General features: G+C 39.3%; 4 protein-coding genes across 4 annotated transcripts; 2 read left to right on the forward strand and 2 right to left on the reverse strand.

Moving 5' to 3' along the window:
- The first annotated feature begins 407 nt into the window (after positions 1-407).
- LOC134659835 (zinc finger protein 37-like) lies at positions 408-7,892 on the forward strand. Its single transcript, XM_063515542.1, has 8 exons — positions 408-650; positions 919-1,036; positions 1,700-2,170; positions 3,386-3,609; positions 4,301-4,493; positions 6,846-7,056; positions 7,206-7,331; positions 7,760-7,892. Exons 1-8 carry the CDS (start codon positions 513-515, stop codon positions 7,890-7,892), a joined length of 1,614 nt encoding a protein of 537 aa, XP_063371612.1. The 5' UTR covers positions 408-512.
- Positions 7,893-8,485: 593 nt separating this feature from the next.
- Positions 8,486-8,974, forward strand: LOC134659493 (B lymphocyte-induced maturation protein 1 homolog). The gene is made up of 2 exons (XM_063515137.1): positions 8,486-8,593; positions 8,743-8,974. The coding sequence occupies exons 1-2, from the start codon at positions 8,514-8,516 to the stop codon at positions 8,924-8,926; spliced, it is 264 nt and encodes an 87-aa protein (XP_063371207.1). The 5' UTR covers positions 8,486-8,513; the 3' UTR covers positions 8,927-8,974.
- Positions 8,975-14,798: 5,824 nt separating this feature from the next.
- LOC134659687 (syndetin) lies at positions 14,799-21,399 on the reverse strand. The gene is made up of 4 exons (XM_063515374.1): positions 21,203-21,399; positions 19,087-19,167; positions 18,000-18,140; positions 14,799-17,269 (listed from the first exon to the last, which is right to left on the reverse strand). Exons 2-4 carry the CDS (start codon positions 19,156-19,158, stop codon positions 14,816-14,818), a joined length of 2,667 nt encoding a protein of 888 aa, XP_063371444.1. The 5' UTR covers positions 19,159-19,167; positions 21,203-21,399; the 3' UTR covers positions 14,799-14,815.
- A 185-nt stretch (positions 21,400-21,584) lies between these two features.
- LOC134659807 (tetratricopeptide repeat protein 1) lies at positions 21,585-24,825 on the reverse strand. Its single transcript, XM_063515511.1, has 4 exons — positions 24,548-24,825; positions 23,912-24,133; positions 23,375-23,531; positions 21,585-21,878 (listed from the first exon to the last, which is right to left on the reverse strand). Exons 1-4 carry the CDS (start codon positions 24,723-24,725, stop codon positions 21,599-21,601), a joined length of 837 nt encoding a protein of 278 aa, XP_063371581.1. The 5' UTR covers positions 24,726-24,825; the 3' UTR covers positions 21,585-21,598.
- Positions 24,826-24,919: the final 94 nt, after the last annotated feature.

Here is a 24,919-nt window from a genome sequence, read left to right on the forward strand (position 1 = left end):
CTTTTTTCTATGTTACTATGAGCTGGATGCGAGTTCTTTGAGATTTTAGGCTCATTACTCAATCACAGAATTACGAGTGCTTCATGTGCAAAACTCTTGAACTCATGAATTAAATTACCATATAAGCTATGCCTTGGACACTTTGTAATGGTGTTTGAATATATATATTATACTACTCTTTGGTTTGAATGTAACTAGTGTTTATAACACCATGAATGTAAATCTAAAATATGTCACGTTCTAATTTTTTACTGTAAAATGTCATGTATACCATCCTTTATAGAGCATTTAAATAGTCTATGCTATAAAAAAAACAAATATGACAGTAGACAGCCGTGACATTGACATTTCTTCTCGATGGAACGCTACTATCCGCGATTCCGTTCCGTGATACAATAAATATAAAAAAAAGGGATGAAGGGCGTTATAAAATAATGGAAAATACAGTCTTATTTGTACAATAAGTGAGAGGCGAATAAGGAGGTGTTTGTAATATATTTCTTATAGCAATAATGACTTCCGAAGCAGAAGAAAAGTGTTTCGTTTGCTCAAAAACCGGCGGCAACTTGAACATCTTCACCACTTATAATATCTGCAATGACAAAGAGGAATTGTACGTTGATGTCATTAAAAACTGTTTCAGCGTTGAGGTAATTAAAAATTTCACTACAAACTGTATCTCCTTTGTTATTACAGCTTCAGCAGGGTTATAGGTGTGAGGTGTCAGCTTTTACAATTCACAAGGAAATTCATATTCTGAAGTTTTTTTGCTCTTAATATGAAAAAAAAAACAACAGTTTCCACTTTTTTTTATGGTTGTAGTCATAGTCTGCCTGTTAATACCATTAGTTTAATTTTTTTTTAAGGAATGAACAATGAGTCAATGACTCAGTTTTATAGGTACGTTTTTTTTTACAGATTGGGCAGGACTCAAGTCTCAATTCGATGTGCACTGATTGTAGCATTAAATTGAGAAGGGCATATACATTTAAAAATGATATAATACAAGCAGTGCACAAGTTGGTTGTTTTACAACGTGAGTGTATATTTTTCCAATAATATCTCAGTTGTGCTGACGAAGGCCTGATACTACACATTTAGTTCAGTATCCTAAAACTATTAAGTGTATGTTTAGCAAGCAAGCATTGTAGTCTGACTGCACTAACTAGAAAACATTTTTGTAAGGATCCTATTAGTATAGGGTTGCCATATTTCCCTGTACACCGGGACATGTCCCAGTTTGCGGCTTGGAGGCCCGGTGATACTCGCGGGAGCAAAATTTGCATCCCACTCCTGTCGTTAAATTTAAAAGATGCAAAAAAAATGGTCCGTGTACACTTATGGCAACCCTATATTAGAATAAGTTGTAAGGTGTGCCAATGCCTTAAATAAAATTGATATAATTTGTCAAAGGACTGTCTCATTACAAACATAGACAGAGAGAATCATACATACATACATACATACTAATCATCTTTGTCTTATGCTAGTACTAGCACCCAAAAGAAAAGGATGAGTATAGTTTTTTTTGTTCTTATTTACTGACAAATTGGTTTGACCAACTATATGCTAATATATATATACTTAGTGAAAATGGCACTATATATAATTATATATGTTGTTTATGTTTGACATCTATGAAAACACTACATAAGTTTAACTTCAACTGGTACCTAAGTTTTTATCATTGTTTTTCTAGATGCTGATGCAGAAGAAACGGAATATACCAAGATTGAATATTTAGAACACACATTTGAAAACGACTATGACATCAAGTCGGTTCTCAACCCTGAAACCGGACAAATATCTTACACTCTAGACAAAATCAACGAAAACAAAGAAACAAACGAACCGGACACTTATATGATTGATTTAGAGAATGACATCGTAATCACTAAGAAAGAGTCTGAGAATAAAGGGAAGAAAACTAAACGAAAAAACGAAGTTGTAAAAGAGAACTTACCTAATAATATAAGTAAGAAACCAAGTAAGGCTAAGAAAAAGAAAGAAACCGTAGAAACGGATACTGAGAAATCTAACTTAGAAAATGTTGTCAAAGATGACGCAGAGAAAGTTTGTAAGAAAATCATAACCATAGAAGGTAATTTGGTTAATGCACCAAATACTGATCAAGAGGAGAAAAAGAATAAGCCAAAGAAAGTAAAAAATGGTAAGGTTTATGTATTAGCCTCTATTTGCATTGACATCTAGGGACTGGCTTTACGGGCAATAATAATGAGGCATGACAGGGGCCAGTACAGCGGTGTGAAATCGCTACAACACGATTGGTTGATGAGTTCGCATCACGCGCGCGATTGGTTGACGAGTTCGCATCACGCGCGCGATTGGTTGACGAGTTCGCATTACGCGCGCTATTGGTCGCAACTAGTCGCGATAGACTGCACGATTGGCTGGAATTCGTGGGTAGCACCGCTGAACTACTGATGTTTAGTGCCCCATTAGCCCTTCCTTAGATATTATATGTCAATCTCTATTTGCAACTGCAACTGTTTAGTATTAATAATAAATAATTTCTTTATTCAGACAATATAATATATACAGTCCACATTTGTTACTCGGCTACATATACTACGTAATCTAGGTTAATTGTATTTACTAATGTGCCATCAGAAAGTTACCTAAATTGCGAAATTTCCTCTTGGGAATATTTCGGAAACTTCACATATTTTTTAATTTTAAAATTTGGTGTATAAGATAAGAGCAAGATGCCCGAAATTTGCGAACTTCGGTGTTTGCGGTAGGCCCTCTGTACTACTCTACTATCTCACCTCTGCTTGCAACTGCGATTGTTTAATTCCGACAAATTCTTTAGTGCTCTTCTCGGTTTTTTTTACGTGACAGTGAGTGTCCTTGCGATTGTTCTTAGCTATGTTTGATACAAATCGATTCAGCAGTTTGAAAAGAACCAGCTTTTTTTTTGAAAATGATAAGGCATAAGTTGTGTCATAAAATGGATATTTCTGAGTTAATATTTTTAGGGTTCCGTACCCCAAAAGGAAAAAATGGAACCCTTATAGGATCACTCGGGCGTCTGTCTGTCTGTCCGGCGATTCCCCTCTTTATCTTCGAAACTACTGGGTCTAAATATTTGAAAAAAAAAAAAATACATAATATAGTTCTTAATTTATAAATGACAGGAAAAACTATTAGAAATGTGCAGTCGTAGTTTTTGATCCGACCCCTAGGGGTTTTTTAAAGACATTTCATTCACGTTCCACATAAAAAAATCATAGTTAAAAATGTACGGAACCCTTGGAACACGAGTCCGACTCGCACTTGGCCGGTTTTTTAATTCATGTCACTGTAAATGTATTTGAAAAAGCCCTTTAAGCCTACTTACAGAATATTTTATAATTATTTCCAGCCAAAAAGCCCAAATTCACTCTCGAGCCCGGCCAAACGCAGTGTTCCCTCTGCACCACCCAGTTCGAGACCAACAAGGCCCTCCGGGTCCACATGAACGCTCACTACCCGGACCATGTGTGCGGGGATTGCGGGATGGCCTTCGCCAGCCAGCAGAGGCTGCGGTCTCATGTGTACCAGACCCATAACCAAGAGGAATCGCCCACTTGCAAGTACTGTGATAAGGTAGGATTAGTGTTAGTAGGAACTCGAGTCCTTTGAGTCTAAATTTGAAGAACTCAGTTCACCTTGTGCAACTCCTAGCTATTAAACCGATTTATTAACATAACTAGCGAACCGCCCCGGCTTCTCACGGGTTAACAAATTATGCATAAACCTTCCTCTTGAATCACTCTATTTATTAAACAAGCAACAACGGTTGCACTCCGGGAGTGCCGATAGAAGTGAAAACTCACCTCACTATGTTACCGACGCCCGGTAACACGATACATACGTTTAGCGGAGGTATTCTATTTATTTATTATATTACATACTGCCATGACAACGTCAAATTATTTGAACATAGGTAAAGAGTCTTGAAAAGGAGTCCGCAACATAAATGTCAAATAAAATAACATTGAGTTTTTCCTTATTGATTTAAATGCCATTTAAATTATGAGTGGCCACCTTACGGGGCTTACGGTCACGTGATCGCCTTACGCCCCTTACGGTCACGTGATCGCCTTACGCTGCTCGAGTTTATCATTTTTTCCCCACCTCAAAAAATGCCCAGCGCCGCTAAAGAAGTTTGCACTTCAAAAAAACCGCATCAAAATCCGTCGTGTAGTTTTGAAGATCTAAGCATACATAGGGACAAACGGACAGCGGGAAGCGACTTTGTTTTATACTATGTAGTGATTCGATTTTCAATTTTCAGATCTTCACCAACGTAAACACCCGCAACGCTCACATGTGGCGCGTCCACACTAAAGTCGACCCGTACAAGTGCGCGCAGTGCGGGGAGCGTTTCAAAACGTACCTCAAACGGCTGCGGCACATGCAGGCGGCGCACGGAGACTCCGTCACGGAGTACGCGTGCCAGTACTGTGACAAGAAGTTCGCTTATGCCGGTAAGCTCCTTTCATTTATGTGATCCTGGTACTCACCGGGAAGATTATCTTTGGTTTTTTAGGGTTCCGTACCCAAAGGGTAAGAAACGGGACCCTATTACTAAGACTTCGCTGTCCGTCCGTCCGTCCGTCTGTCACCAGGTTGTGTCTCATGAACCGCGATAGCTAGACAGTTGAAATTTTCACAAATGATGTATCTCTGTTGCCGCTATGACAACAAATACTAAAAATAAAATAAAATAAATATTTAAGGGGGGCTCCCATACAACAAACGCGATTTTTTTTGCTCTATTTTTTTGTTGATGGTGCGGAACCCTCCGTGCGCGAGTCCGACTCCGGCCGGTTTTTAAAGTCAAGGTGCGTTGTGGAAGTCATTCTGATAGGCTCACATCTCACATGCCGGTAAGCTCCCTTGATTTATGTGACCCTGGTACTCATCGAGTAGATTGGTAGATTTATTGTGCGTTGTGGAGTCATTCTGATAGGCTCACATACAATATTTTTAAGTTATACTGGATCAACCAAATCTTGTCAGTAGTAAAAGGCGGCAAATTTGAAAAATCGCGGGTTAGCAACACTGTGTTCGAATAATTCCAAAATTGCGTGTCATGTGTGTGTTATCTGTAGAATGTGGATCGTGAATGACATCCATCATTGTTTACATTCTGAATCGTTTCTATTTCAAGAGAAATTTCTACTGTCACCATTAAATACCAAGATTATGCATGACCTCAAGCAAAGCTAAGGTGCCTACAATGTACAATCATGCTCGTTGACGGTAAACATTACTAAAATTTGAGGTTAGGATAATTCACTCGAACTGACGTATGAAGGGCGGAAAAATAAACACGTTTTGGTTCGATGTACATTGCTGCTTTTCTTAGCGCAATTCTGGTCTTTGAGTGTTACATGGTGTTACCCTACTTTAATTTGCAGTACATTGCTACTGACAAGATTTGCTTGACGCACTATATGTATGGTAGTATTGGAAGCCATAGCGTTTCAAAATGTACCTAAAACGGCTGCGGCCATAGAAGGTAGGATCCTATAGAAGTGGTATACGCGTGCCTCCGTGAGGGACAAAACATACGCAATGCGACACTGTGATTGGTCGAATTTATTTGTTGCCCACCATAATCCATACTAATTTATGGTAGGGAATAAAAAAAAATGTGAGACTGGACAAACAATAATAGCGCTTTCGCTGCTACTCCTACTGAAAGATACATAAGACTATCCCGTTCGGTCATTTCCCCCACCCCTCATGCCTGATCCAGTTAAAATACTATAGCCGATTTAAACTCTCGCGCGAGCCACGAGACGAGCCGCGAGCCGCACCACGAGACGCGAGTGTAAGCGGTGGGCTCGCGGCTCGTCTCGTGGCTCGCAAGCTCGTCGAGCTTATATGATTTAAACTAACGGCACGGCATAAGGTTTATAACCGAATGACAAGCCGAACGCGAGTGTAAGCGGTGGACTCGCGTCTCGTGGCGCGGCTCGCGGCTCGTCTCGTGGCTCACGCGAGAGTCTAAATTAGCTACTAGATTCATGGCTGCGGCACATGCAGGCGGCGCATGGAGACTCGGTCACGGAGTACGCGTGCCAGTATTGCGACAAGAAGTTCGCTTATGTTTAGTAAGCTCTTTCGATTTATGCGATCCTGGTATTCATCGGGAAGATTGGTAGTAGCATGGTGCTTATTCTGCTAGACTCACATACAATAATAATATTCTTAAGTTATGTATGGTCATACTGGAAGCCATAGCGTTTCAAAACGTACGTCAAACTTATGGCGTAAGCTCTTTCGATTTATGTGATCCTGGTACTCATCGAAATTATTGGTAATACATAGTAATGGTGTGTTGTGGAGTATATGCTCTTATTCCCTGATCCCTATAAGACAGGTTTACCTAGTTTAGGGCTCAGCACACTATTCTTAGGCATTCTAATAGAATACTCCTAAAAATGTAATATTCTTCTCTATGTAATAAGCTGCATTTTTGATAAGTAGAGTCCAGACGAGCTGGGCAAATCGACCGATTTGATCAGGAAAATAAATGGCGCCAATCCCATCTAGCGTCCACACGTACACAATTTAATCACCAATTTGCATTCAATAGATACTAACTTCGAAAATTGGCATTTTTGTGTCCGCACCTGATGATTTGATCGGGGAATCAAATTGGCGTTTGCGTCCGCACGGCCTGATTCGATCGGACAATTTCATCAGATTGGCGAAAAATTGTCTCGTCTGGACTCCACTTTACCTAAATAAATCATTTTTCATTTTCATATAGAATCTTTTGGAGTTATGTACGGAGTACATATCCCTGATTAATCTTACGTTTCCAGCGTACAGAACGAAGCATATTCGCACGGTGCACCTCGAGTCCCGCCCCCACAAGTGCCAGGACTGTCCGTACAGCTTCGCGCGCCGCCGCGAACTCGACGCGCACCGTGCAAGCAAGCACGGAGACGGCGAGTTGAAGTACCAGTGCACCGTGTGCAATAAGAGGTTCTTCTTTAACACCGCCCTCAAGTTCCATCTCAATGTACATAACAGGTGAGACAGAGACAGTGAGTGCTAGACGCGCACCGTGCAAGCAAGCACGGAGACGGCGAGATGAAGTACCAGTGCACCGTGTGCAATAAGAGGTTCTTCTTTAACACCGCCCTCAAGTTCCATCTCAATGTACATAACAGGTGAGACAGAGACAGAGTGCTAGACGCGCACCGTGCAAGCAAGCACGGAGACGGCGAGATGAAGTACCAGGGCACCGTGTGCAATAAGAGGTTCTTTAACACCGCCCTCAAGTTCCATCTCAATGTACATAACAGGTAAGACAGAGACAGTGAGTGCTAGACGCGCACCGTGCAAGCAAGCACGGAGACGGCGAGATGAAGTACCAGGGCACCGTGTGCAATAAGAGGTTCTTCTTTAACACCGCCCTCAAGTTCCATCTCAATGTACATAACAGGTAAGACAGAGACAGTGAGTGCTAGACGCGCACCGTGCAAGCAAGCACGGAGACGGCGAGTTGAAGTACCAGTGCACCGTGTGCAATAAGAGGTTCTTTAACACCGCCCTCAAGTTCCATCTCAATGTACATAACAGGTAAGACAGAGACAGAGTGAGTGCTAGACGCGCACCGTGCAAGCAAGCACGGAGACGGCGAGATGAAGTACCAGTGCACCGTGTGCAATAAGAGGTTCTTCTTTAACACCGCCCTCAAGTTCCATCTCAATGTACATAACAGGTAAGACAGAGACAGAGTGCTAGACGCGCACCGTGCAAGCAAGCACGGAGACGGCGAGTTGAAGTACCAGTGCACCGTGTGCAATAAGAGGTTCTTCTTTAACACCGCCCTCAAGTTCCATCTCAATGTACATAACAGGTAAGACAGAGACAGAGTGAGTGCTAGACGCGCACCGTGCAAGCAAGCACGGGGACGGCGAGATGAAATACCAGGGCACCCTGTGCAATAAGAGGTTCTTCTTTAACACCGCCCTCAAGTTCCATCTCAATGTACATAACAGGTAAGACAGAGACAGAGTGAGTGCTAGACGCGCACCGTGCAAGCAAGCACGGGGACGGCGAGATGAAATACCAGGGCACCGTGTGCAATAAGAGGTTCTTCTTTAACACCGCCCTCAAGTTCCATCTCAATGTACATAACAGGTAAGACAGAGACAGTGAGTGCTAGACGCGCACCGTGCAAGCAAGCACGGAGACGGCGAGTTGAAGTACCAGTGCACCGTGTGCAATAAGAGGTTCTTTAACACCGCCCTCAAGTTCCATCTCAATGTACATAACAGGTAAGACAGAGACAGAGTGAGTGCTAGACGCGCACCGTGCAAGCAAGCACGGAGACGGCGAGATGAAGTACCAGGACACCGTGTGCAATAACAGGTTCTTCTTTAACACCGCCCTCAAGTTCCATCTCAATGTACATAACAGGTGAGACAGAGACAGAGTGAGTGCTGGGCGCGCACCGTGCAAGCAAGCACGGAGACGGCGAGATGAAGTACCAGGGCACCGTGTGCAATAAGAGGTTCTTCTTTAACACCGCCCTCAAGTTCCATCTCAATGTACATAACAGGTAAGACAGAGACAGAGTGAGTGCTAGACGCGCACCGTGCAAGCAAGCACATAGGCGTGCCTGTCGTTAAATAATTGTTCGCCGCCACAGCCAAAAGTATTCGAAAATGGAACACGCAACGAAACGGTTAATGGATATTTTTTTTTCAGACACACGTGCACCCAGTGCGACGCCAAGTTTACCAGCACCGAGAACTTGGAGGCTCACATGAAGGCCCATGAGCCGCTAGACCAGCCTCTAGACGCCCTGCCTATCCTGGACACGTTAGAATTCAACGACTTTGCCGACTATGCGCTCGACTCCGCCTTCTGGGTCCTGGGGAACGAGTTGTAGATGGGTGAGTCAATCATTCGTTGCCATGGTTACGTGCTTAGGTCAGGGATCGACCGGCAAAACTCGGCAGACTGTTTTGTACAGAAAATTACAGACAAGGCGCCATTTGGTCATATCCTCCAAGAATGTAACAGTTAAAAACCGTATCTCTCTCGCTTCGCTTGGTCAAACAGTAACACTTAGTGTAAGACGTGAGTGGACGCTCGAGTTGGGCGTGCAGCGGGGCGGGGCGTGCGGCGTGCATGTTAAACAAATGCAAGCGTATAGGAGCGGCCTTAGTGCACGCTGCTCACATCACGCGTGAGCCCACAGCCACGCTACACGCCCCGTCGAGCGAGCGTCCACTCAGGCCTTACACTTAAACTGTTCATCGGTCAGTGGCCCTTATGTCTTTTGTAATAAGGTTTACGACCGTCAGTTAACAGTGTGGGTGATGCTACAAGCCAAGCCAAAAAAGCCAAATTGATCGTCTGGAACTTAATGAAAAGGTAATATATTAGCTATAAATTTTAAATGTAAACATTCAAAAATGTACATTTTTTACATATTACGTGTATATTTATTAAGTATTTACAAACATAAAAAAAAACAGAAATAATACCTATTAACTTAAATTAACTAAAAATATCTACCTATGTATGTACATTTATTGTATATTCTTTTTTTTATTTTTAACCCTTGTTGTGACCATTGTATGTTATGTTTTTTCACTTGTTGTAAAATTGTCGAACGAAAGAGACGCAACTGTATGTTAGAATAAGAAAAATATCCATCGTTCTTACAAAATCGTGATTTGTATTTGAGCCCTCTGTGATAAGTTCAAGTGAATTTCCTTTTCGTTCCTTTTTTTTAATGAATCTCAGTTTTATTACGATGAAAGTCTATTTAAGAGACTAGTAAGTCGAATAGACTGTCAATGTAAAAACAAGCAACAACGGTTGCACTCCGGGAGTGCCGATAGAAGTGAAAACTCACCTCACTATGTTACCGACGCCCGGTAACACAATACATACGTTTAGCGGAGGTATTCTATTTATTTATTATATATTATTATCATTCTCAAATAAGATCACACTTTTTCATTGACATGTTTATTTACATACTGCCATGAGAACGTCAAATTATTTGAACATAGGTAAAGAGTCTCGAAAAGGAGTCCGCAACATAAATGTCAAATAACATTGAAATTTTCTTTATTGATTTAAATGCCATCTAAATTATGAGTGGCCATCTAAACCTTACGCCCCTTACGGTCACGTGATCGCCTTACGCCCCTTACGGTCACGTGATCGCCTTACGCCCCTTACGGTCACGTGATCGCCTTACGCCCCTTACGGTCACGTGATCGCCTTACGCTGTCTCGAGTTTATCATTTTTTCCCCACCTCATAAAGTGCCCAGCGCCGCTAAAGAAATTTTCACTTCAAATAAATCTTACACATGGTCTAATAAAACATGGTCTTCTCTTCCCAGAGTGTCACTTGCCTACGTCACAATAACATTGCCACTTTATTTCAACATAACATGTTACATGGGTACATTATATCTATGGTTAATAAGTTAATTTATTTCTTTATAATTTAATAATTTTCATTTATATGTATTTTATCTTAAATTTTACAATAACACGTCATTTTTAATTATTCGTTAGCAATATCTTCCGATTTACGAAAGAAATTTCAGACGTTCGGGTAATTCTGTTTACACTACTGGCAACACAGGATAGCGCTGTCACATTTGACAATCCGCCATTTTGTCCCTGACCGACCGTCCTTGTCGAACGCGTGTTAATTGTTATTTCCTTCTCGCTCAGTGTCAGCAGTCGCAGTGTTTTCCAAACTTTTCACGTCGTAAGCTTCGTAATTAATGTTTTGTTACGAAAATGGTTGGCTGCTCTATTCGGAACTGTAAGAGTAGGAGTGAAAAGTGCAGTATAGATTTGTTTTATTTTACTATGTTTCTACATGAATAACTTAAAATTAATGCCGTTAAAATAATTTTCACTGTTGGTTAAAATTCTCCCACATTTTAAAGTTTGAGAACCTGTAAACAGCATGATGACGTAGGCAAGTGCCAGTTAGGTCATTCGCGAATCTCGGAAGAGAGTACCAGGCGGAGTATATTATTATACCATGATCTTACATAAAAACTAAAACAGATGAGTAGTTCTTTAACATTGGCAGTTTTAGAAATTCTAAGATAAGTAGTATAAGTAGGTCAATGTCAGCAATTGTGTGATTAGTTAGAAATTTTAATTGTAACTCTAGTACGTAGTGTACTTTTTAAATACATTTTAAATATGCGAATATGCCACCAGTGGATTTTACTAGGGTCGTATCCCGTCGCACAATAAATGATTGTCATAATGTAATGTTACGCATAAAACTCTCTTCGCATAATTTTTCTCAAGCTGAAACAGAAAGTATTTTCGAAAATATTTTGCATAGGTGGTGTAGAACAGTATGGGTTAGGTTAGGTTTCTTTTATAATTTTTCAGAAATGTTAATAGTTTCAGCACCATAACAATTATGCGAAATGAGTTTTATGCGTAACATTACATTAGGACAATGAATTATTATGCGACCCAATATGGACCCATATACGTCAATACACACACACACACACACACACACACACACACACACACACACACACACACACACACACACACACACACACACACACATACACATACATATCATGAAAAAAAAATATTTCTTGTGTCAATATGTTTCAACGTTTCATTAGCATATTTATTTATACACTGTACATTTGTCCCGTGATTTATTTAGTTATAATCTTTCAATATACATATAAGAAAACTGCCAAGACAGCACTTTCTTTTACTATACATATTGTGAATTATTAGGTATAATGAGATTTGCAGTGCATTTCTGAAATAAAAAATCGTATAATAATGTTGTTTTTTTGTTGCCCTCACATATATTATGCAAAGTTTGTTAGGGTTCCGTACCCAAAGGGTAAAAATGGAACACTAACTCTATCCGTCTGTCTGTCTGTCACCAGGCTGTATCTTATGAACCGTGATAGGTAGACAGTTGAAATTTTCACAGATGATACATTTCTGTTGCCGCTATAACAACAAATACTAAAAAGTACGGAACCCTCGGTGTCCGGTTTTTTTTCCGGTGTCCGGAACTATGGCGCGTAGAGAGAAATGTAACTTAACCCTTAAATGCATAGTGTTGCCAAATGTCTACAAAGCATTAGACAGCTCACAGATTAAGGGTTAAACACATTCTATTTGTTCCTGCATATTATTTCAATAGTAAAACTAATAAATTTTCCGAATTATTACATAAATTTACGCAGTACTTTAATTTATAAAAATTACATTTGTTTATAGACGAAATGTCGGAAAACTTGGAAAAACCTGGAAGTTGATGATTTTTAGTATGTAATTTTGGGCAGATTTTTCGGGGTTTGTAATTATTTTATATTTACAATCTTTATCATAGGAACATCATAAATAGTGTACCTTTCTGATAGCAGTTAAGATTTTTCCTATACCCCTTACTAATAGCTATATATTTCCAAAAATATGATTTAGCCTATGCAACTTTTAACACTGATTTCGCAGTGAACATCGATGATATAATTTTTTTTACTATTTTTCCTAGAAACTGCAAACAATTATGTGATACATATATTGATTTCGGGCAAAAAGAAAAAATCATGCATTTAAGGGTTACATTATCAGGCCCATCAGGCCATAGTCAATAGTATTATAATTGAGCACTCTATGTTTACTTATTTCTCTATATGTAAGGGATAGACCGAGATGGGTATTTATCATCAAATCAAACGAACAAATGTGACCAACAAATATTTATTTAATACCAAGCTTTAAAAAATACAGTTACAGCATACAAATAAAATAATATAAATATGTCCCTATAACTAATGTCTTTTTCATTGAGATTGCATGATTTTGTCTGTCTTCGACTTTTATCTTAAATTAACTTACAAGATAAATGAATATACAAAATACAGTATAAGGAATATTACTCGATAATGTCATCATTTTAGTTATAATAAATACTAGCGACCCGCCCCGGCTTCGCACGGGTTAACAAATTATACATAAACCCTCTAGAATCACTCTATCGATAGGTGAAAACCGCATGAAAATCCGTTCAGTAGTTTTTGAGTTTATCGCGAACATACAAACAGTCGGACGCGGCGATGGAGTTTGTTTTATAAGGTGTATTAGTGATAATAATTTCATACTTCTCTCATTTTATACCTAAAGAGAACATAGATAACTGAAATCATGTGAACAATTTTACTGCCATGCTGTAGATATCAATTGGCACTGACTTTGATAGAACAAACTGCAATGTTCTGCCGCCAGGAGGCAGCACTAGCACAAACCGTAAACCACAGAGTAACTTATATATGGCCTTAAACAGTTTTTTGACAAGTTTTCACTGATTATTTGTTGCGAATAAATATGACATGGATGCATCAAGGCGGTTTGTTTACAGTTTGTGCTAGTGGCGCCCCCTACGCAGAGTTCTGCGTGATATTCTGTCATGACAAGCTTAAACAAAATATTAATTTTACCTATATTACAACACAACTACTATTAAATATTAACATAATATAGATACAATGCAGAAAATAGAAAAAAAAATCATTCCTGAGGCGCATATTTTAAATTCGCTATTATTTTGTACATTACATAACACATTATATGATTATGAGCGCTCAGCTGTTCCCAATTTTATTAGGTACCTATCATTAGATGCAGACATTCAGGAGTATAAGTAGCTAAGCGGGCGAGGTGTTCATTATGATCTACACACGCTCTTATTTTCTCGACAATAAGTGTTCAGATTAATTTTGTATTAAGCAGAGACGCCTCGTCTCAACGATACCACAACGCTTAGAAATATACCTGTCATATACACCTTAGGGACGCGCCTAGCTACATCTACCGTAAGATTATTACACTTGTTATACGACGGATATGGTGGAAATATTCGCTGTCAACGGGTATGTCTCGGTAGCTCAGTTGGTAGAGCGGTGGGCTAGTATCGCCAGAGTCAGTGAGTTTTTCCACTTTTCCTTTTCTTCTAATCATTGTGTTCAGATAATTGTGGACACCTCGCCCGCTTAGCTAGATCTGCTGCCACTTTACATAATTTTTGTAATATAAATCTAGTCTCATTATTCCATTTAAGTAACATAGCCGTATCGTTTTATTTATTTCCGCTATTGTGTCATTTTATCCTTTGTACGCCACGGTTATCGTGTGCGGCGCGCCATAGTGAACCTTGTCGGAATGCACGAAGGTTGATATTGGGATGTAGCCGCGCTACATGACGTCTTTTGCGGTCAATGAGTTAAAGGACCCTTTGACCTCCAAAGCAGGGATGTTGCGGATGCGGATTTTTAAAGGCTCACATCCGCGGATGCGGATGTCAAGATAGGTACATAAAAAACGTCAAATATTACATTTTAGTAATTTTTATTTCAAAAAACCGGCCATGTCCGAGTCGGCTCGCGTTCCAAGGGTTCCGTACATTAAGTCCCACTCACGCTTGTCTGCTAATTTCTAATAGGTTTTTTTGGCTAATTACTAAATTACCTAGCAGTCTAGCACTTACGCCGATGCTAAGACGTTCCTGTACCGACCTGTTCCACATCCGCATTAAATCCGCATCGATTTTATGCGGATGCGGATGTTGAAAACAATGCGGAAGTTCCGCGGTTGCGGATGCGGATATTCACAACCTCTCTGCTCCAAAGACGTCAACTGACGGGCGCGGGTACAGCCCAATATCAACCTTCGTGCATTCCGACAAGGTTCACTATGACGCGCGCGATAGGCGTGGCGGTCAGGTTAAAGCGACTTTTGATATTTTTAAGTATCTCTCCTCTCTATAACCGCAGTCAATTCTTGCCTGTCTCTCTTATTCTCGCAAGCACAGCTTACCAAAGCCAACAAATGCTTGTTCGAATACTCCAATCTATCTCTGATGAATACTTCCAACTCGTTTCTTGGCAAATAGTACGCTTTAACATACCTGTCGACATACTCTTGGTACGGAACAGGTTTAAGACCAGAGTTCTTCTCGATTTTAACAAATAACTGTCTATAATCGAGTTGCATAAGCCCACGGCCTCCGTTTGAACATTTCGTAGCATTAGAAAAGCCTTCGACCAGCAAATGTACGATGAATTTAGACACCATCGCCCAAACTGAGTTTATGACTTCAAGGTTTAGAGTAACCTTCTTCGATATATTTTCCAATCTTAGTGCAAACACTTGAATTTTTCTGGTTATCACGTCTACATAAGGACTGTTTTCTACCTCTACATTTTTAACATCCCATCTTACTTGAGACATTGCCAGTAAAGTTGTTCTAGCGTCCACTGCTTTGGAAGCAGAACACATATACACAGGCATTCTTAAATCCACCGCACTGGCTAGAGTGTTATCTCTAAAATGTTCTAAAACAAGTCTTTGATGTTGAGCGACTATGGACTCTAAATACGGCTGTAAGAACTCAAATTGCTTTGCGAGGAAGATGACGCTTTCGACTGCCACTATCCGCTCGCTTAAACCATGGAGATACTCTTCAGAAGATAAGTCTAAATGCTGAGGTATTTCTGGACAAAGAAAGGATTTTGAATCTCCTGAATTAGATGTGTCGATAGAGTTGGATATTCTTTTTAAAGTGGCTGTTAACTTTGATGTATATAAAGTAGATGAAGCTACATCTAGATCGGAAGTAAAGAATAGGTGTACAGTGTAGAAATAGAAGTCGAAAAGCTGGTTCATGAGCATGACGACTTCTAAAGATATTTGCGGGAGATATCTACAGATTTGCAAATACTGCCCGCAGTTCCTTAAGACTGATAATGTTGTGTTAGTTACTATGACGGAATGTTTCACTTTCGACGGACTTTTAGCGTCGTCATCGACGAAATCTCTCTTTAATTCCTCTGGTTCATCATCAGAGGTATCACTACCGTCTATTTCAGGTTCTAAACCGAATATATCATCATTAGTTACATTTTCGCTTCGGAAAATCTCAAAGGGAGTATGAGTAGTCTTCTGGTTGAAGTATTTTGCTATATACACACTATCGTCTTGAGAATGTACTGATGACGTCCCATCAGATAGTGTGCTGACTTTGGATATAGACGTGTCAAAATTAGGGTTCAGGTATTTTTTAAACTTTTTAAACTCTTGCAGATTTAGCAACGTGAAACTCGATTTAACAGGACACTGTTCCCATCCTTCATTCTCAAGGAATAACTTCAGTTCATCCATACGTCCTCTGTGATAATTCTTGATATACGACACACTATGACTCTTTATAAAATCCTCTAGAATATCTGATTTATCACCGCAAAAAACTTCCGCTACTTGCATTAAACGCCTCAAAATACCGAGTATCTGAATAAACTTCTCAAAAGCAAAATCTTCGATATAGGCACTCTTTAGAAACGTCGACACTTTTGCTTGCACATCGTGCCAGATTCTCACTAACCCTCCTTTCAACTTCTGCTTAATATACTCCCTGCTAACATTCCTCTCAATTTCAAACACACTTGAACTTGGCAGATCCTCATCCTCATGTTTTGAATGCCATTTCACTAATAAATAGTAACTTCTCATGATTAGAAACAAATTCTCGCATAGATTCAAAAAGCAAATAGCGGCTTTATCCTTTGGTACCGATTGACACATCTCTTGAAACTTTACTTCGATGGAGACTTCCCCGATGCAATCTTTAACCGATTTTAAAGACGTCTCATTAACTGCTGAAGAATAATGCATATGTAGCTGCTCCATAGCCGCTTGACTTTTCCCAAGCAAAGCATGGGCTTTCCTCAACTTACTAAACGTTTCCCCATCGAAGTTATAACAAATACTAGCTAAAACTGAGTCTAACTTCTCTTCAGTCATGTCTAAAGTATCCTGTAACCTTGTGGCCAAATCCGCAATACATGTATACTCTTTGTGATTCGCAGCGGCCTTCCGACTCTTCAAAATAAGTTCAATCGCCTCACAATACTCCTTCTTAACCAACAACTCCTGAACATCTTTTTCTACACTTCTCAAACTCCTGAGTAATTCTAAAGACTTGAGGACTGACCTGATGATCTGCCGCTTCCTGAAGTTAGCCAGGATTACGAAGGTGGATATGGTTAGATGGTTGGAGGCGGTTCGGAGGTGGTTACGGGCGGTTTGACAGGTGTGGAGGGTGGTGACGAGTTGTTCGCGAATGTTCTGGATTTCTGCGAATTCGCGATCGCAGTTGTCGCGTTGTTGGGAGATGAGGTGCAACGCTTTGCCGGATACCACCTGTGAATAAGATATCATCAGTATCAACATATACAGTGTTAAGGTTTTTTTAAGCCCTTATACCTATGATATAAGTACCTACTTAGTAAAATTTGCCCAAAGGGAACGTTCTTTTATTTTTCTAAAGAAGAATAACTGCAATTACTCATTAATAAAATCGTACAGTCAGAAAAAAAAGAATACTATTATACTTCGTTTTTTTTAGCATTAGAAATAAGGTAAACAATCTTGATGTGTCTTTTAATAGAAAAACACATTTTAAAAATAAGTTACGGTAAATATGTAACAATTATGAATCTAATACGATCTTTTATAGTCTTCTGCTTTCATAAGTAATAGTTATTGATTTTAAAAAAGTGTTTTTCAATTAAAAGACATGTCAAAATCGCTTACCTTCTTTCAAGTTCTTTCTAATGCTAAAAAAAACGAACTATAAAAAAAACAATCTTAAACCAGTAACTATAGCTGGTCAAGAAAATATTGTCAGTAAAAAAAAGGCACGAAATTTAAATTTTCTATGGGACGATAGCCCTTCTACCCACAACTTTATTTGTTCAGATATTTATGAGCACCTCGGCCGCTCCGATATATCTGATGGCGAGTGTACAAGTAACCCCACTTTAGTAGCAAGCCATAGGCTGCGGTAGCTGCTTAGCATCAGGCGAACCGCACACAATCTGTAACACTTTAAAGTACCAGGAGCGCAGAACAAGCAAACAGTAACTCGTACCTGCTGCTGTCTCTTCAGCTTGGTGAACATCTGCTCGATGGCGTCACAGGTGGGCGGGTCGGGCGCGCTCTCGAGGGCGTGTCGCGCCGCGTCGAACTCGCTCGGGGGAGAGAAATAGACGTTCTCTATCTCTTTCAGCACCTGGTTGGAGAGAATGGCGGTTAATGAGGTTTTTATAACCAAATAAGATTATCACCAAAGTTATAATATAATGTATATAGAATTATAGATAGTCTTAGCGGTGATTAAAGGCAGAGATAATATATTTCCCGTTTGATTTTGAACTTTACTTCAAAATGATAGAGTCCAATTTTGCATAATTCCTGACATTTTTATGCCTTATAAAGGGTTAATACAGTCTTATTATAGCCGAGCCTAACCATGGCACGCATATGTACGTCGTTGCCCAAATCGAATGTTTAGTTAATTTCATTTTTATGTGCATTGTTTTTCTTTTATAAATTAAATAAATAAATTAAATGTACATGGTAATCGGCGAGTCATAACAAAATGAATCGCCTTGCGAGCAAATAACCTCGCCAGGGATTTTTGTGGGCGCGCGTGAGTTTGCCTCAGATCAGACGAGGCATGTCTACAGTGTCTACACTGTAGGCTTAGCACTTGATTGGCGCGACAGTATCTCGCGGTGAGCTGCGAAATAAACTACCCGTCCCTCCTTTACACTGACAATCAAACCTCTAGACTGAACTTAGGCCAATTCTTTCATGAAACCGATGTGCCAAAAATACGGGGGTGCGGGGGGACGAGGTGAGCGAATCCCGTGCCGTGATTGGTCCGTTCAAAAACACGGTCCAATCACGGCACGGGATTGACTCGAAGATGGAGTAACGCTACCGTATGTGTGGCAGAGGGGGTAGCGCGACTATGCTATGTCTAGAGGTTGGATTGTCTGTGCTCCTTTATTAACATAGGGACGGGTAGTCTATCTCGCCGCGAGATACTGTCGCGCCAATCATGTGCTAGCCCGGCTGGTCAAGCTGTCTCGCGAGACAATTACCTCGTAAGGCACCACATTTTGTGATGACTAATGACGATAAGATAGGGTATAAATATAATGGATAGTTACCTCGAGGTCGGCGGCGGAGTGCGCGGCGCTGAGCGCGCGCGAGTTGACGCCGGGCGGGCCGTGGCGCTCCATGCTTCACATCTGCAGCCAGTCGCAGTTAAAGAGCACTCCCAATATTCACAGCAGTTATCAACCAGTGGTTCATATTTTATTTTATTTTTAAACTTTACTGCACATGTGTCCCTTGGGCAGAAAGATATTTTTCCGTTCTGTATCTCTTATTACTAAAAGGTTAGGTTAGGCCCTAGACCAAAACTGTTATACTTTACTGGTAGATAATAGAAGGCTTTCTTTACCATTATGGTGGTCCCATACTAGCTGTTATAAAACGTTATAAGTATATTTAACATTGTGTGGGACAAAATGATGGTATTGATAGTTTTTTATTATGTTGTCCCTGTTACACAATGTTTTATAACATTATGCAACAGCCAGCGTGGTACCACTATTAACCCTTTTGTACATTATTCTACCACGAATTATACTGATAAAGGTAATGGATCATGCACAGTGGCATGAAAATATCAGTTAAGAACAACTGCCTCTTTATATTGTAAGTATAAACACATTATGGTGATAAGTTTTTAAGCAAATAATATTGTTAATGGTTCATGACTACAGAATCAACTAGTAGCATGATGTCTCAATTAGGTTTCAACCTAAAGTACCTAAACAAAGATTGTGTATTTTATATCTGTACATTATGGCTCCTCTATGGGGTCCCGTTGTTTCCCATAAAGTTTTAAGTCATAATGTATTGTTTGTCATATTATCATTAGTCATAAAACTGAAACCGTTAACATTTCAGGATTTTCATTAGGTTATCCTATAGATAGGTTAGGTTTGTTTTATGGCAATCCTGAAAAGTGACGCGTTTCTGAAGCAAATGAATTATGACTAACGAAAATTCGGGCAAACAATACATTATGGCTTGAAACTATTTGGGAAACAACCCCTAAACTGCTTAGACTCAAGATATTGTGAACCTTTGCTGCTAATGGCTCCTCTACACGATGGGCCAGCGCCGGCCACTCCAAGGGACGCAGCCATGCAGTAGAATGAGATAGCAATAGCACTTGCTCCCTCTAACGCATAAATGCGTCCCTTGGAGTGGCCGGCGCTGGCCTATCATGTAGAGGAGCCATTAGCAGCAAAGGTTCACAATATCTTGAGTCTAAGCAGTTTAGGGGTCTCTATTGTTTCCCAAATAGTTTCAACATCGAACTTATCATATACCTATCCTCCTGAGATCCAACAGCAGTTGTTTTGTTTTTGAATTTCAATTAATTGCTTGTGGAATATGTATAAATAATTGTAAGCAGGGTTTCAGGAGGCTATAAGTACAGATAAAAAAAAACAGTAAAACTTGTTTTCATTATTTTTTTTTTGAGATCACTACACAAACTCTTAACTATAAATTATGTAATTTCAACTGGAATAAACTAAGATTGGTATGAGATTATAGTTTGTCAAAGGACTGTCTCATTTCAAACATAGACCGAGAGAATGATAAGTACTATCTTTGACTTACACTAGTACTGGCACCCAAAAGAAAAGGATGGGTATAGTTTTTTTTGTTCTTGTTTACTGACAAATTGGTTTGACCAACTACCTATATGTTACAAATACTAAACAAAATTTTATGAGTGATAAAATTAACGAAAGAGGAAAAGTAGACACAAAACTTAACCTGCTTGGAAATAAGGAATACCATAGTAATTATATTCATTATGTAATTTAAATAAACAAGTATGATTTCATGCATGGTTCAAAGATTAGTGTTTGACTAAATTACAAATGCCTCTGAAACATCAATTACATTCAGTATTTACTTATTTTTATGAAAATACGTGAAAACCACAACAAATACTGTTTCTACTTCTAGAATTAAATAGCACGAGTGTTTCACTAGAAAATATTGAGAATATCTTTGAAAACAATAGGGAAATGTACTGAATGGCCAACGTCATAGGGAAGAAATACTAACATATAAATATTTGCATAACATATACAAACTTGCAAAGGGCAAAAGTAACACAACTCAAATCACCGAATATACTTATCCTGCACTACCTGACAAGTTACCAAGTAAATAATATTATAAGCATTCGTTTACCTTATTATTTAACGCCATAAGTGATGCAAAACTTGTGCTGAGTGGTAAAATAAATCACATCGACCAAACCAAACTTAACACAATTCTAGCTGTCACACTGACAGTTCGTGTGGGCGTATTTTCGTCTACGTCAAACTGTTCTTTAATAAACAGCCATACTATGTTCAACCGGATTATATCAATTACAGCGCCATCTATTAGCGAGTAGAAATTACTAAACAATTTTAATTACAACGCCATCTATTAGAGAGTAGACAAGTGTTCGGTACTGGCAAAGTTAATGTAATCAGAAATATTAGGACGCTAATTTGAGTAAAGATCTGACACAGACGGTAAAGGCCTATTATTATTAATAATAATTTAAATAAAAAATTGACACAATAGTTATATAAAAATTTATTGTTTAAAATTAATCTTATATCCCTTTGTCTCGCCATCTTGTTCCAATTTGAAATTCTCCGTGGAAAGTCCAAACGGTTTCAAAATCATATTACCCAGGTCCTTCAGTTTACCGAGCATTTCCGCTTTCAGTTTTTCATTTTTTTCTTCTATGAGAGGCGGGAGTCTAATGGTAGCTTTCTGAGCCTCTTTGTGCGAGGGATCTAGTTCTAGTATCTTTTTGTAGTCTGCGAGACATTCGTCCAGCTTTTCTGTGGCTTCGTAGGATTGCGCTCGCCTGAAAAGATAAAAGTAGTAGCAGTAATAAAACACTTTATTGTACAAAAATCAGAACAAAACAGGAAAAATAACATCGTCATTAGTACGAAAGGCAAATTTATCCCTCTATGGGATCTCTTCCAGTTAACCTTTGAGCAATTGAGGGAGAATTGGAGACGGTAGGCATCCATACTGTACCAACGGCGCAAAAAAGGAAAGAATAAATAATAATAATCGACATCACCATCCCCCATGATGAGAATCTCGTGAAAGCCGAGAAGGACAAATCCAGTAAGTACCTAGACTTGGCTCACGAGATAACCGCCATGTGGGATGTTGACTCAACGATAATTGTCCCGATAGTTGTATCAGCGAACGGTCTAATAGCGAAGAGTCTCGACCAACATATTGAGAGACTCTCGCTAGGTGGTTGGGTCAAGGGTCAGATGCAGAAGGCGGTGATCTTGGACACGGCGCGGATAGTCCGCCGGTTCCTCTCTCTGCAGCCCTGACCACCGGCAGCTTGGGCCCTGCCCCGCTGCTGGCGGCACCCTAGGTTAGGTTTTTTATAATGTGTTTATATGTATTTTTTATTGTTTTGTAAGTGTTTTTATATTTTACTTTTATATTCATATTGTAAAAAACCCTAACTTAGAGAAGATAAATAAATAAAGAGAAGAATAATAAAACATTAAAAGTTTCTACTTAAAATATTATATAAAGTAAAGTTTGTTTGTTAATTATAACGAAACGAGGACTGATCCTCGTGCCTCCCAATGTGTAAGTATTACATTGTACACTCTGTTTCAAAAAATTTCAACCTTTCTTAAAACATACAAAGTAGGATTTCTTGTCTCGTAAAATTTGCAAACAAATGAAATTCGACCCAATTAACATTATAGCTAGATTCAAACTTCCTCAGCATAAATGTTGTATGGCAGGCGGCACGACTGGTAAATTAGGAATGTGTCTGTGGCATATGGAATGAGCGCATAAAAATAAATATTTTTGACACGTTTTTGTATTTTTGTGGGATTTCTATGTAAAATTTCTACTATTTGAGTGTTCTATTTTGAACATAAGGAATAATGACAATTAGACACTTGTTTTCACCTGTTTGATGAAAGTTTGACTACTTTTTTATTAGGAGTGCCTACGCCTACTCCCAAGTCCCAACTACACACGTGATATACAGTCACCACACGGGATTGTTATAACATTTAGGATTCTTGCTAAACTGGAAATTCTATAGCGTAAGTATTGAACAACCAATTTATCTAGGACCGAAAATGGCGCAACAATCGCGGAGCGTTTCCAGTGGGCCAAAAAAGTGGTCTACCAGTTTTGACAAAAGTTTCTGCGAGATCTAACAATCGCTAAGGTTGACAATTGTCACTGACATAATATTATTGCAAGGGGAAATCGACCTTGTTGTCTCATGATGTTCAAACGAACCTCAACCGTAGGGTGGTAGACCACATTTTTGGCCGACTGTACCATCACAAACATGCATACCTGATGTAAGCCTTGAGATACTTCTCGTCCAGCTCAATAGCCCTGCTGCAGTCCTTGATAGCCTGTCCGTACTTGAGGAGTTTCATCTTGGCGGCGCTGCGGTTGCAATACAGCACTGAGCGCTGCTGGGTGAACTGCAGCGGGCAGATTTTTAAACCTGATATACGAAAACAAAATATGAATTTTCATACATTTAGTAGATAGGTAATGTTTTAGGTATCAATTTTGAATAATGAGGACTGTAAACTTCAATTCTGTATGAAATTATGAAATTCACATCTTCTGATCAAATAAATGAAGATTAAACAAATCTCACACTTATGAAAAATTTACCTTGGTTTTTTTTTAATATAAAACTTTTTTTTCTAATAAATCGGACTGTGATTTATTTTTAACTTACTTAAAATGGGACATATTTTTAAGTAAGTTAAAAATAAATTACAGTCCGATTCGAAATTCACAGCTAAAAAATAAATAATAGTGAGGTGGTGATAGTAGTAGTCTGGTGCAAAAACCCAGTTATAGTAAGTTTCCTACCTTCTGTGTACTTCTCAATGCTCCTCTCAAACTGGCCATCTTTGAAAGCCTCGTTGCCAACGGTTTTCAACTCCTCGGCTATGAGCTGCCTCTCCGCCTTCTCATCATCTGTGAGGGCCACCTCAGCGTCCTTGAGGGACTCCTCGTCTATGGAGTCGGAGTCACTGTCTGGCTCATCCTTCTGGTCAGGGTCTTTCTCTAGGTGTACATAGTTTAAAGGATCTGAAATGGTAAGTTTGGACATAAGAAAACCATAGATCTATTTCACATGTAGTTGATTTATGTAAAAGTATCCTGATCATCATATAATATGGAATTAAGAGCCCAGTTCTTGTCGGTGGAGTACCCAAGGTTCATTAATTTTTATTTATGACTAAGAAGATACAAAATAGCCACACAAAGCTTATCAAAACGTGTTTATGCGATCTCCTCTTATATCCTATTGTTTCCTCAGTTTAGCCATCAAAACATATCTTCCAAATTAACTTACAATACAGTTAAAGCATACTGACTTATATACACACAATATAAATTACTATAAAGCTTGCCAAGACAAGAAAAAGATTCGGGTGCGGTCTAGACACTGCTACCTTCGTTTGATCTTGTATCACTGCTTTATATTAGCCATTTACTGACCTGACGTCTGTCCTGGGCCATCTGCGGGAGGCGGTATGTCCTCTGCACTAGTTGCAGGGTCAATGACGAACTCCTCCGAAGTGCTTTCTGTACTTAAAGACGTTTTAAGGTCTCTCGTCAAATCGTCGATAACTTCCTCGTTGGATACCTGCTGTGTGCTCTTTAGCCGCTCGGACATGATGTTCACGAATAATACAGGGTAAGGCTCACTGTTTCATGTGTAAAGAATTGGCAATAAATGACGAAACAGTATTATTTAGCGCATTTATATAGTGTTCATTCGATCGAGGTGTATGCTTTTGACAGATCGTTTTGTTCTGTGACTTCTGTGTCATAGTTGTCATTTTTTTTTTTTTTGGATTTTATGGCCTG

The sequence above is a fragment of the Cydia amplana genome, chromosome 25, assembly GCF_948474715.1.
Source record: "Cydia amplana chromosome 25, ilCydAmpl1.1, whole genome shotgun sequence".
Taxonomy (NCBI): domain Eukaryota; kingdom Metazoa; phylum Arthropoda; class Insecta; order Lepidoptera; family Tortricidae; genus Cydia; species Cydia amplana.